We start from the raw sequence: 13,119 nt of genomic DNA, 5'->3' as shown, positions 1-13,119 counted from the left end.
TGCACTGTGAGCTGTAGCAGTAAATAGGATCTTGGTATGCTAAGGAAAACCCCAAAGAAATGATGCAGAATTACAACAGGAGCAGTGGAGGCTGGACAATACTCTACCTAAATGCAAGAGTAATTAATAATAGAAAAATGCAATCCCACTAGCCACGTGTCTCCCCATCACGACTTCTAGTTTAACTAGGTCAGACTTCGAATCCATCAGATTGCATTCTAAAATCGAGGGTCTACTAATGGGAGAGGGACAGGGGCTGAGGAGATGCTGGAGGGAGGTGGAAGGCTTGGGTGGACAGTGGTAAGGAGGGAGGGATCAAAGGGAGGAGGTGGAGACAATAGGATACAAGTATAGGGCAGGTGCGGGACCTCTTCACAGCCTGAGCCCCACCTGTCTCTTCCTCTTCTGAGATATCTTCTCCACCCCCACCCCCTTCCTTGGGCTCCAGAATGTCTTCCTGGTTTCCTTTGGCCACTCAGTCCCTCCCTTCAATTTATTAACAACCAATCAGGGGGTAGTCTGGTTGTTGCTAAGCAACAGAAGGTGGGGGATTTGGAAATTACATCACTCTCCACCCCCACTCCAAACTCTCTGAACCTGGTATTCTTCAGTCCACCCCTGCCCCTACCCCAGTCCACAAAGAAATAGCCCACTTGGGAAGTAAAGCCAAGTAGAGCATATCTGAAGACATGAGTACATCTGGGTCCTGTCAGGTGTTGGCAGAAGACGTCCTGTTCTGCAGCTTTTAGGCTTGTTAGAGTTCAGTGGACGGATCCTTTAGCTTTCTTCCGTAGTGTTTGTTGGTGGAGGTGGGTGAGGACGGGCTTATCTGGCTTACCAGTCTCTGGGTTCCATGGTGCTCCCCCTTTGGGAGGGGAATTTCGGCCTAAAAATTTCTTGTTCTGGGTGTGTGTTCAGACGTGGGCAAGAGGCTAGTGGGCCAAGAGTAAGCAGGGAGGAGGCTTTAGGATATCGAAGACTGGAGAAAAAGAATAACTAATATGTGAAGGGTTGGCCCCAGGACCTTGGATATGTGGAGGGAAATTTAGACAATTCCAGTTAGAGGATGGGTCATAAACTAACCTCCACTAGGTCACATACCTAGTAGTTTCCTCCTTGGGATCCTTCCAGCTTTCTCCCCCCCCCCCCCATATCCACTATCCTTCCCAGAGAGGGTAGGTCAAGGAAACCAGGGAGGGAGGAAAAGTGAAAGGAGGTGAAGAGTGAGTCATATCCCCACCTCCTAAGAAGAAAGAGGAGAAGTTAGAATTAAGGAGAGGAAAGAGAGGAAGGAACTTGGTTTGAGGAGACATAATAAGGAATTTGAAATGGACACAAAAAACATAATTTAGCACGCACAAACACACACGCACAGTGACTTGAGCAAGGAAGGAGGCATTAATAATCACCTCTAACGTGACTTTCAGCTTTAAAATTGCTGTGAGCTATTAGTAGGAAGGGTTTTTTGCCTGGCAATTCAGGGAAACTGAGAATTTAACCTAGGAGATCTGTAACCAAATCAGGAACTCTTGGGGTGGAATCAATGCATTTACTCTAGAACAAGGTGAGGAGGTAGCCTAATGGGGATGAAGTCTTGTGGGGTCCCTAATATTCCTTTCTTGATTCGGGGTAGAAAAAATGGGAAAGAAAGAAGAGGTACCTGAAAGGAGCAAAAGGAATAGAAGAGCTCATTTAAAGGAGAATCAGTGAAGTCTTGAGGTTCATTGCCACACCATTCCTCTTCACTGAAGCTTCCCCATTCAATATCTATTCCGTCAGGGTTCTCCAGCAACCTAGACATTTTCTATCTCACCTACCAAACCAGTACCCTTCGGAATTCTTCCCCTGCTCTCTCTTCTTAAGCCTTAAGGCAATGATCCCAGACCTCAAGGGAACCTTTAGTGTCCATCTGTACTGCTTCTGGGGTAGTATCTGTCCTGAGAACTCGTGGATGGTGACTCTTCCTCTTCTCCATACTCCCAGGCTCATCTGATTGGTACCAGCTGGGGAGATAGGTGCTGGTAGGAGTGCCTAAGGTAGAATTGGGCCCACCACCCTGGCCAAATAAGAAACTATCAGCTTTATAGCAGCACAAACTTTAATGTCAATTGGCAGCAGGGAAAACTGGGACTTGCCTTCTATGATGCCCAGATGTCAGGATAAGGCCGGGAGGATTGAGGGGTGGGGGAAAGGAAGTTCTAGAGTAGGTTGATGGTGGGGGGCCAGGTGACACCGTGACAAAACAGTGCCAGCAGGAATGGAGTGGCTAGGCAATGCAATATCCCCAAGATCTTTGCAGATTCTAATAAGAAATCGAGGGTCTGCTGGACAGAACACTTATTTATCACCAAGGCTTCTGACCTTACTAGGGCATCAAACCCCATCATCACTGCATGGAGCCACCAGAATAGGAACCAGGCCCACAGGGCATTAGCCCTTGGCCTTGGCCCTCCACCTCCTACCCTCTGTACTATCCATCCCCCAACTAGGCTCAGGGGCAAAATGAGGAAAACAGCAATGCAGACCACGATATGGATCACATACCAAACCCACACGTCATGGCTGAATAAGAAGGTGCAGAGTCCAGAGGTAACATTACTAGCCAGGGCGACAGGCAAGGCCATCAGCAGAGCAACTCCCCACAGAGCCAGTGAGAGCTTGGGGAGCCAGCTTTGGCACAGTTCAGGACCTAGGTAGGCATGTACACACACCAGCAGAGCCTGGGCAAAAGCTGAGGCATACCAGAGCCCATGTCCCAGGCAACAGAGGGCGATGTGTGGGCTAGGGTTCAACCCTGGTGCCAGGATGGGCAAAACAACACTGAAGAGGGTACTGCCCCCAGCCAGCTGTGCCAGAATGATCCGGCCTGGGCATGAGTGCCAGCAGGCAAGGGGTTTGAGGAGGACAAAGAGCAATGCCCCACCACCTAGTATGCCCAAGGCACTAGTAAGAGCAAAAAAGGGCAGTGAGGAGCTATCTAACAGGGTACAGGAACGGCAAGGAGCAGCCAAGTCCAGGTCAGCATCAGTATAGTTGTAAGTCTCATTCCACAGAGTGTCCCACTCGTCATCCAAACCATCGATGGTCCAGTTTTCGGAGTTCTGAAGCCCGGATTCTGTCTGGGAAACATACCACAAGGGGCCACTCAGAGAACCTTTTCATTCCCTCCTCCCACCCATGTTATGTAGAAGAAAGTGTGTAGGGGAGAGGGAGAACCAGGGTTGGGGTGGGAGGTCTGGGATTAAGAGAGTGAAGGAGATGGGTAGAGTGAGAAATCAGAGAAGGTGGCAAGAAAATGAGACAAAGGGAGTAAGGACCAGTAAGAAAATCAGGAGCCATAATAGAGAAAATTGGGAGGGGAGAATAAGTTCCAAGGGATTGGGGTCTGTCAAAGAGTAAAGAGAATGAGGATGGGGTTCAGTTCAAAGTGTAGATAAAGAATGAGATATTAATGAGGTATCCAGGGCTTTGAAGCTGAGAAGAGTAGAAAGGGTAAAGGGAGGTAAGTGATGAGAAGGAAAATGTATGATGAGTGTGGAGTGATTGGAGAGAGGCAAAAGATAAGAATGAGTGTTTAAGAAAGGAAATGTGAGAAAGAATTGAAGAGGAAAGAAGTGAGAGATAAGATGGGAAGGTATGAGAAGACAAGGGAGTGAGGTGTAAGTGGTTGAGGAGGGAATGATTAGAAGGGATGAAGAGAGAAGGAGGTGAAGGTTGAGATGAGGGAAAAAAGAAGAGGCAAAAACTAAAGAGGAAAAAGTAAGCAGTTAGGAGAAAAGGCTAATAATGAAGGAAGGATGAGAAATAAGGTAAGGAGGCCTGAGAGGAAAAAAGAAGCAAAGAATAAGTAGGGTAAAGATGAGCCAAAATAAGGAGAAGAGAGGAGAAAAGACGGGAGTAAGTGTTAAAATTGAGAAGCAAGAAAACATGGGCTGAGGGATCTTTGAGTCTTGGCCCACACACTCACCCGATGCAAACAGTTCCCCATGGTTCTGGGCTGAGCTCAGGGCAGGCAGGGTGGGCCAAGGACAGAGATGCCTGTGTTGGTGTCTGAGCCTCCAAGATAAGAACTAAGGGCTAATGAGAAACTTTATGCCCCAGGGTAGGACTATAGGGCGGAGTCAGGAGAGGGTGGGAGTAAGCTGCAGAATCTTCAGGAAGTGTATTACTACACCTAAAGCTTCCTGCTTTGGGGGCCAATATTGGCTTTGGACTTCAATAGGGGAAGGAAAGGGGTGGGGGCTGGAAAGTGGCAATTCTCTTAGAGGTGCGTGGAAGGGCAAAGAAGCTGGGACTTTCCACAAGGATAAGACTGGTTAGGTGAGAAAAATAGAGACACCAAGGGCTCTGGGAAATGGAGGAGGAAGGGTGCCTAGTGATGTCCTCTGTCACTCCGGCTTTTTCAGGCTGGGTTCTAGGAAAAACCTGGGAGCACCAAGAGCTCCTTGTGAACAAGAGAGGCTGTTAGTGGTAGCCTGTGGTGGGATGTGTGTGATTATATCAACAGTACTGTATATGTGGAGTGTGTAGGTTTTCTAGATACCAGTCTCAGTATATTGCACTGTTGCCTATCCTGAGACAGCTGGATGTGAGTGTACCGATGTGTGGGTGTGTCCCTGTGTATCACTTTGAGTGGTATGTGTCACCAGAGGTGGGTGTCTGAGTGTTAGCATGGTTCTTTCTGACTGTGTTTGTTCAATGTGTGAGTGGGAAGGGATTAGGGGGATGACAGGCCAGAAGGCTACCCTTGGAGGCAATTTTCCATTCTTCTGGGAGTCTGTGGTATTATTTCCCCTGGGATGTCTAGTTGGGGGATGTCACAGCAGAGGCTTGAGGTGAGAGAAACTTTTCCTGTTAGCCTGGCACTTGGGGTTATGCAGTCTACTATGCAGTGATCCAACCTCTAATATATAGGCCAATGGATAATCATGAGAAGATGCTATCCTTCCTCTGTGGGTCATCACCTCCAAATAAATGACTTTCCTTTTTGGTGGACCTGTTCCAATCCCACGTCGGTCTCAGTTTCTTCATCCTTTCCTTCATTTTGACTACTTGGCCAATTTTTCAACTATGTTAGACCTCTGAGCTCAAGGTTGGAGGAGTCTAGGATATGAGCAATTGGGCTCGGTATAGAAAGAGCAGTAGTTTAAAGATGTTCAGGGAGTGTCCTGGGCTTTTGGCATGGCCTAGTTAAAGCTGCTTAGGTCCTACCCTGGGGTCTCTGCCTAGGTCCCTCCTAGGATGTCCATCTAAGACAGAAAATAGTGGCAGTGGAATGATAAGATGAATTATGGGAAAGGCATCTTATACTAAAGAAGAGTTAACAGTGTTGGGGGAGATTTTTGTTTTTAATGCAGTCTTTCTACCCAGATGTCCTAGAGATCACAGAATTATAGAAGTCAGCCCATGGAGTCGTAGCTCATGCTGGGTAGTCTAGTGGCTAGAGTGCTAGACTTGGAGTCAGGAAGATCTGGTTTTAAATTCAGCCTCAAACACTTAATAGCTGTGTGACTGTTCAAATCACTTAATCTCAGTTTTCTCCTGGGCAAAACAGGGGTAATGATAATTCCTACCTCACAGGGTTGTTGTAAGGATCAAAGGAGATAATGTATGTAAAATTCTTTGCAAACCTTAAAGTCCCATATGGATATTATTATTATTAAACGTTAGCTATGCCACCCTCCCTAGAAAGTATATTATTTGCCCTCTTTCAAAACCTCTCCCAGAATTCCTATGTTTGGGGATGGGGAACTGTGAAGAAGCTCCAGTCCCCATTTCTGCTGTTGAGCAAAAGGACTCAGCAGATATGAGAGAAGACAAGCAACATAGACCCTTTCTTCTGAGAGTTATTCTATTGCTGAGGGAGTTATTGTCCTGAGCTCTATCCTGCCCTCCCCTCTTCTCCCCCCACCTATGTGGACAGTATGAGCAAAACATGAAACATCCCAGTGACACGGATAATCCAGATATATTGAGGGGTAGCCCCTCTGAGATTAGCACAGGAGAATTAGAAAGGTTATAAAGATACACGATCCCCTCCCATCCCATCCCTTCCCCTCCCACCTCCCTGGACAGACACACACAGCACGACAGGCCCCCCCTCCCCCGCCCCCCCGTACAAATATGGCTTCTGTGTATATGGACAGAGTGGTTCAGCTCGAAAGAGTTAGAGTTGTTTGTCCTGAAAGGGGATGCCAGGGATGGAGAGCCCAGCAGGGTGGGGTCCCCAGGTCCCTTTCTGTTGGAGGGGGATTGGGCCCCTGGTCTGGGTGTGGGGCTGCCTGCTGTGCCCAGTGTTGGGAAGATGCAGAAGGGCATTACCTGAACTGAAGGGAGAACACTTTAGCAGGGAGGGAGAGAGGTGGGTTTCCCTGCCAGGTTGCAAATGCCCCTCCTCCCCACCATTCTTCTTGGGGCAGCTGGCACAGGCTGGGAGAAGAGTGAGGAGAGTGCCGAAAGGATTCCTGGTCCTGAGTTGGGGGCAGGCCAGGAGCCCTAAAGCAGTGGGACTGAGCAGGGTGGGATGGGGGGCAGGGTGTGAGCAGGCCTTGTCTCCATAGCAACCAGCTCAGGGCCAAGGAGGCAAAATGGATGATGAGAAGAAAGGGTGGGGGATGCAAAGACAGGAGACCTCATCCCCAACCCTCCTGGCCCATCAACCCACTGAGCAGACTAGGGGTGGGGGTAGGGAGGCAAGGGAGTGGATAGTGAGGTTATTAGAGGGTATGTATCCAGGAGAAGCCTGGGGTGTGCATAGCAAGGACTGTGGCACAGACAGTGGCAGGAGAGGGGTGGGAATGGGTGTGTGTGTGTGTGTGTGTGTGTGTGTGTTTGTGTGTTTGTGTATGTGTGTCCTCTGGGGGTGAGGGTGATGGAAGGGGGGAAGTGCTGAGCAGAGACCCACCCTGAGATTCCTCTGTTTGAGGCAGATGGGCACTGGGGGGTGGCACGATTAAGACTAGTACAGGTATCATTCCAGGATGAGGCATGTACCCTAACCTCCCAAAGCCCTTTTGTATGCCTTCCCACAGTCACCATTTACCCTGGGCCTCCCAAACTCTCTTTGTCTTGGGGTGTTGGGCAGGGAACAGCTCCATGCAGTTAAGATCTTTCTAGGTTTTTTTGTTTGCAAATGCTGTTGTTCTATCGGTCTGCTGGGGGTAAGGGGCTTTGGCATGGGATGGCACAGGAGTGGAGGGCTTGTTGTTTTGTAATGCCTAGGAGGGGGTTGCCATGCAACAGTCTGGTGCCTTGGAGAGGAGTTGGGGCCCCTTTGTAGGGGAAAGTAGGCTAAGTTTGGGTCCCAGGGCATTTCTTCTCCCACTGCTGACATAAAAGGAAGGCCCTGCTGTCCTTTCCTGGCCCTCCCTGTTCCTTTTTCCGTCATGCCCCAATCCCCTGGCTGTGCTGCTTCTGAAGAAGGGGGAAGGGGACCCGAGGAGGTGATGTGGTATTATATAACTCTTAGGAGTTAAGGGTAGGGGGAAGGGAGTGGCAAGTCAGCCTCAGTTGCTCTTACACTGTAGACTTCTTCCTTTCTGCAAGTCTTGGCTTGCACCTCAGTCTGAAGCACTGTACCCCTGCCTCACTGACTGTTCCCCTTCTCTAGTATCTGTTCCTAATTCCCAGCCCCTTTCCTTCCCTGTAAGGGAATGGGGGTGGGGGAATTGGTCCAAGATTAAGTAGAAAGGCTGGCCTCTCCAGTACCATGATGGCAATGCTCTTGAGAACTCAAAGTTCCCAGAGCCCTCTGCTTCTCACTCCTGCCCAGCTGGTTCCTAGCTATCTGAGGAAAAACAAAAAACAAAAAACAACACCCTTACCTGGAGCTCAAGACAGCTTGACGCACCCCATTTCTGGAGATGTGGCTCCTGCCACATTAGACTAAGAAAACTTCTCTGCTCTAGGGATGGACAGTTCTCCAGAATGGACCAACCCTAATCTCTCCTTTCTTCTTACCTCTCTATTCTTTACTTCTTTGCTTTTCCTCTCTTAACCCTTCAGTTTCTGCTCTCCCCTACCCAAAGGGCCCCTTCCCCCTCCAGCCTGGACACGAATTTGATTCTGGGATTGTTAAAAATAAAAAAATAAACCCAAACGCAGAGAAGCCACAGAAAGGGCCGAGGGCAACCCTCTCTTCCCCTCCCGCCCCACCCCTCCCCATTCCAAACCGAGTACAAAACCTGGCCCAAAGCAGACATTCTGTACAGGGGGGCGGGCTGGGCTGGGGAGCAAGCGGGAGGGGGCGGCCCTGGGGTCGCTCTGTACAAGTCCGGGTTGGTGCCTCGGCCCCGGCAGGCCCTGGGGTGGGCCCCCCCCGGGGGGGCCGTGACGGATGGGCAGACACCCCTAGATGAAGTACTCCTTCTTGTCATCCCCGCCTGACTGCCCGCCCTCTGCATTGATGATGGCCGTGTCCGCGTCTGGTGCGTCATCTGAGCCTTTGGCCTCATGTGTCAGGTACGTCCCTGGACAGAGACAAGGGCTTCCTCTCAGAAGCAGTCCCTGGCCTCTGGCATTCTACCTTGCCAGGCTTCCCCTTCCCTTCCCTCCACCACAGGCCACAGATCTTCTCCCCCTCCCTCCCCAACCTCCCCTATATTCCCTACCCAAGCTTTCCTACCTAGGGTTCCTTTTTTACCTCTTGCCTTCAGCGGCCCCAATGCTATGCATGTATATATAGAGAGAGACTTAAGAAGCCTGTTTGGGGATAGGGTGGGCTAACTATATTCAATTCCCATGGGCATTAGGGCTGACATTTGATCTGCCTTTACAATCAAGCTACTGGTTAGAGGTAACATTTGGGGAAGATTGGAGTCGTAGGGAAATTGAAAGAAAAGTGAAAAACAAGCTAAGCATAAAGAGACAGGGAGAAAAGAGATATAGCTATGGCTACAAGATGAGAGAAGATAAAAAAGGAAAGACTGGGTTAGAGAGAAGAGGGGAAAGAAGAGAACTGGTCATGGAAGGATATGAAGGGAATTAGGATGGGGATGAAAAATGTAGAGTTTGTGGCTGGCAGTGTATGGTAGGACCCTAAAAGTAAGAAAAGCATGGGAACAGCAGCTGGCTGAGTGGGCAGGTTTTGTTTTATTTGGATGATCAGCACCAAATTATCAGACTCTATTTCTAGGGTTGTCAGGGATGGTGCTGGCAATGAACCGCTCTTCCCTTTCTCGAAGTCACGTGGGAGCTGTAGCCTCAGCTGACCCTCCCTCCGTCCCTGCCCCTTGACCTGGCTTATCCTCTCTCCCTTTGGCTCCCTTAGGTCTGTTCTACCCCCTAACCTTTGTGCCGGATCAGGTAGTGGCCCAGGATGATGAGCAGGATGAGCAGCAGGAAGACGATGAAGGCCACAATCCCCCCAATGACAGCATGGTAGGTGCTGGAAGTTGAGATCACTGGGCTGTGGTCTAAGAGTGGGAGATGCAGCATGGTAAGACCTCACCAAAGCCCCCACTGCTCCCTAAGAAACTCTTGGGTTGGGCATGATGAGGCCTAGTCAAAAGGCCTGGGTCAGGAGTTATGTAAGGGGCTTAGGTTCAATATATCTGGCCTAGTATAATATACATTGTGTTAGGGCCCTTTGGTTAAGGGTTCTGTCTTTGAGCATTGCCCTGCCTTTTTCTTTTCTTACTGCTGTCTTCCCAGGGGTTTTCATCTTCTCTGATTCTTGTTGCCCTTGATTATTTTTCTCAGATCTAGGCTGATTCCTCTAGATGACTACTAACTTATTGACCTACAGTTCAGAACCTGACAGGTAAGGAAAGGATAGCAAATTGATGTGGCAGGGAGAGAAGACCCCTGGGGGGAAATAAAGTGGGAAAAGGGAGTAGGTATTGAGTCCCCCAAAAGGAAGGCTGCTGTTACTTTGTGACAGGACAGTCTTAAAGTCTTGCTCCAGTATGACTGAAATTGAAGGCTCAGAACTCCACACACACACACCTTGAGATAAACCAGAAGATTTTTTTCTTCTTTTTGGCTAGTGGGGTAGTCAAACAGTAACTAGTTTCTCTCCAGAAATGGGCACCTGCCTTGAAAACACGGGAGACAGTTCTCCTGAGCACAGGCTGGGTGAGTTGGTTGGCAGAGATGGTACCATCCCTGGAGATAAAGTACCCAGGAAAGATAAAGTAAGAAGGCCCAGGACCTAGATAGGTCTGATGTTTCCCCAAACTGGATGTAATCAAGAGCAGATTTAGTACTACCTCAGGTCTAGCTGGGCCAAGCTTTTTTATTTTCTTGTCTATCAGTGCATCCTGGGAAGATAAAATGTCTACATTCTTTCTCTTTATTCTCTGCTGGTGAGAGAGGACATGGTACTGGGGATTTCATGTAGTGTGATTTCTAGGACATAGTCCAACATTGATTCTATGGAGTCCATACCCTGATGCCTATCTCCCAGGGTGCATACTTTAGGGCCACAGTAATTAGATGGGAAGTATTACTGGTTGAATGTTCCTCAGATTCCTATGGAGCCAGTGGAGGTAGCAATTGTCTTTGGGAATCATAAATTCCTATGACTGGAAAGGGTCTCAGAGGTCATGTTATTCACTCTCTTGTTTCCAAGCAGGACTCAGTCTAATTCAATTCTGGATAGAGTAGTCTCTATCAGTAATGACATTTCAAGAAGGGGAAGTAATAACCCATTCTACCACCAGGCTGCAGTGTAGCTGATGAGGCAGATTAAATCAAACAATATTCATCCTGGCCCTTTGACAATTCATGGGATCTGAGGGTGGATGTGGGAGGCTATCCTCATGGATACAGCCACTTTGGGGAGATAACTTCTAAAGCCCAAGCACTGTCAAAGTTGGACTAAGGCTTCCTGGGCAGAGACCTCATTGGATCTCACTGTGTTTTCCTGGTTCTTGAGGTTATACAGTAGGCTTATCAGTAATGTTGTTTTCAGGGTTGAGCTGGTCCTGTGAGACTGGAAGTCTTGGGACTTTTTGAGTAGTCAAGAAAGCTCTGACCCCAAGATGCTCTAGAATTCAAAACTCTCAGTAGTGAATATTTCCCAGCTCCTCTTACAAATAGTTCAGATGAGGGTTCTTCTAATACCCTGAGGGTACCCCAGATCTTAACACCCCTGTCTCTACTCCTATTCTCCCAGGGACTTCACATGCTGAAGATGGCTGAGGCAGGGTACTTGGCTGGGCTCCATTGCCATTTGGATCTGCCAGAGAAGGGAAAGTTACACAGATCTGCAGCCTCTGGCAACTTTCCCACTTAGAGATACTCCCGTAGCCTGTTAACCTCCCCAAAGCCTCACCTTAGTCAAGAATCATAGCTTTAAGCCAGAACCTCTAGGAAAGAGGAAGTTATAGTCCTAAGAAGGGAAGGTATAGCTTTTCAGTAGTAACATTGACTGTGCCTTTACATTGTGACTGCTTTTCTCCTGTCTCTTTCCTGGACCCAGGAAAGCTTACAAGGAAGGGAAAAGATCATAACATGCACCCTCACACTCCTACTGCCAAGCCCAGTAACAGGACTGGCTTGAGGGAATAGACTTCTGATATGCAAAAGGCAGCTGTCTGCTGCCTTGGGAGGCCTAGAGAGCTTTATCCATGGGATTATAGCCCTTCTTGACAAGAACAAGGATTGGATGAGAACCAACACTGTTGGAGGCAATAGCCACCATTCATTCCAACAAGCAGATGGGGGGCACAGACAGTTTCTTCCCTCCTCCCTAGTATTCCTCACTCTCAAGTAGACCTGAAGCCTAAGTTCTCAGCCCCCTCAGAGCCGCCTGAACTCTTTCCTAGATTCCATTCTCAGGCCAGTTATCAGAATGGCTGAGAGGAGTCAGAGAGGTAAGTAGGGCAGAAGAAGACTAGGGCTAAGGTAAGCCAATTAAGAATGGGGGTTAGAAGGGGTGGAAGGAGGAGGGCTCACCGCTGACATCAAGGGTGTAGTAGGCTATGTGGCTGCCCATGTTGTTTGAGGCTGTACATTGGTAGATGCCGCTGTCACTCTTGTTGAGAAATGGAAAGATGAGGGCACTGTCATGGGTCATCAGCAGTGGTGGTTCGATGCCTGTCTTCACCCACTCGTACTGCTGGGGGCTGTGGAGGCAGAGAGATCAGAAGGCTGCAGGGAAGAGGAGGTTGAGGAGCTGTAGGAATAAGAGCCTGGGAGCAGTGGGAAGTCAAGTTGCTATAGAGAAGGGGGTTCAGGATGCTTTGGGGAGATTGGTGATGGGGGGGAGAAAGGAGAGGAAACAAGCATCTTGTACACGGGTGGGGAACCTGTGGCCTTAAGGCTACATGTGGCCTTCTAGGTCCTTAAGTGCATCCATTTGACTGAATGAGGCTGCACTTAAGGACCTAGAAAACCACATGTGGCCTTAAGGCCACAGGTTCCCCACCCCTGATCTAGTAAGTGCTTACTATGTGCCAGCTACTGTGCTAAGTGCTTTACAAATATTATCTTATTTGCTCCTCATAAAAACCCTAGAAGGGTGATGGGCATAGCAGCTTTCAGGGTCTGTGGCAGCTGCTGGGGCTCTGAAAGCTGCCTAGAGACAGGGAGGCAGTCACCAGGTGAGGAGAGCAGCATTCCTCCTGAAGGAAGGAGAAGGTCTCCTACATGCACTCTTGGGTCAGGGTGAGCAGGAAAGATGGACACTTTCACCATCTCCCTCACAGGTAGGTTTGTGAGTCAAGTGCTTCCTAGTCTCAAAGCACTTTTACATATATGGATGGGCATTATTATTATTGTTAGCTTGAAAAGTCCTATAATGGGTGTAAGTGCCTCCTAGGAGAGTCAGAAATAAAACCAAAATCATAGCTTTTGTTCTGTTGTTATCTCCCTTGTAGACAAAACATGGAGGCTGAAGGGACTTGTCCAGCAAGGCCAGAGAAATTGGTGGACTGATGATGGGGCCTACAAGTCAGGGTAAATGTGGGAAATAATGCGGAGACTGAGGGATGAGGTACTGGTTCTTCTTACATGGGATTGCCGTGACCTTCACACTGTAGCATCAACTTCTCGCCTTCCCGGGGATGTTGGGGATATGGCTTAATCATTGCTGTTGGTGTGTCTGTAGAAGCACGACCTAGGTCAGCCCAAAATTCCACACAGCCTCTGTGAGACTCACCCCCAACCCTTGTCCCA

General features: G+C 48.9%; 2 protein-coding genes across 2 annotated transcripts in view; both read right to left on the bottom strand.

Moving 5' to 3' along the window:
• Positions 1–2,080: 2,080 nt before the first annotated feature.
• ACKR1 (atypical chemokine receptor 1 (Duffy blood group)) lies at positions 2,081–5,852 on the bottom strand. Its single transcript, XM_020977730.2, has 2 exons — positions 3,968–5,852; positions 2,081–3,119 (listed from the first exon to the last, which is right to left on the bottom strand). Exons 1-2 carry the CDS (start codon positions 3,986–3,988, stop codon positions 2,199–2,201), a joined length of 942 nt encoding a protein of 313 aa, XP_020833389.1. The 5' UTR covers positions 3,989–5,852; the 3' UTR covers positions 2,081–2,198.
• A 97-nt stretch (positions 5,853–5,949) lies between these two features.
• The window catches only part of CADM3 (cell adhesion molecule 3), a 41,177-nt gene continuing 34,007 nt past the window's right edge, over positions 5,950–13,119 (bottom strand). The window contains exons 6-9 of the mRNA XM_020977729.2: positions 12,955–13,045; positions 11,899–12,068; positions 9,288–9,413; positions 5,950–8,468 (exon numbers count right to left, since the gene is read on the bottom strand). Coding sequence (XP_020833388.1) covers positions 8,350–8,468; positions 9,288–9,413; positions 11,899–12,068; positions 12,955–13,045 — 506 coding nt within the window. The 3' untranslated portion in view covers positions 5,950–8,349. The remainder of the gene's footprint in view (positions 8,469–9,287; positions 9,414–11,898; positions 12,069–12,954; positions 13,046–13,119) is intronic.

The sequence above is a fragment of the Phascolarctos cinereus genome, unplaced genomic scaffold (genome assembly GCF_003287225.1).
Source record: "Phascolarctos cinereus isolate Bilbo 61053 unplaced genomic scaffold, phaCin_HiC Scaffold_5;HRSCAF=322, whole genome shotgun sequence".
Lineage (NCBI taxonomy): Eukaryota > Metazoa > Chordata > Mammalia > Diprotodontia > Phascolarctidae > Phascolarctos > Phascolarctos cinereus.
This window is presented reverse-complemented; position numbering and strand designations above follow the sequence as displayed.

Bases quoted from the DNA above. Each gene is read 5' to 3' on its own strand.
- ACKR1 (XM_020977730.2), bottom strand. From the start codon at position 3,988: ATGGGGAACTGTTTGCATCGG. The intron at 3,120-3,967 runs GTGAGTGTGTGG...TATGTTTCCCAG, and splicing joins TGGGGAACTGTTTGCATCGG to ACAGAATCCGGGCTTCAGAA.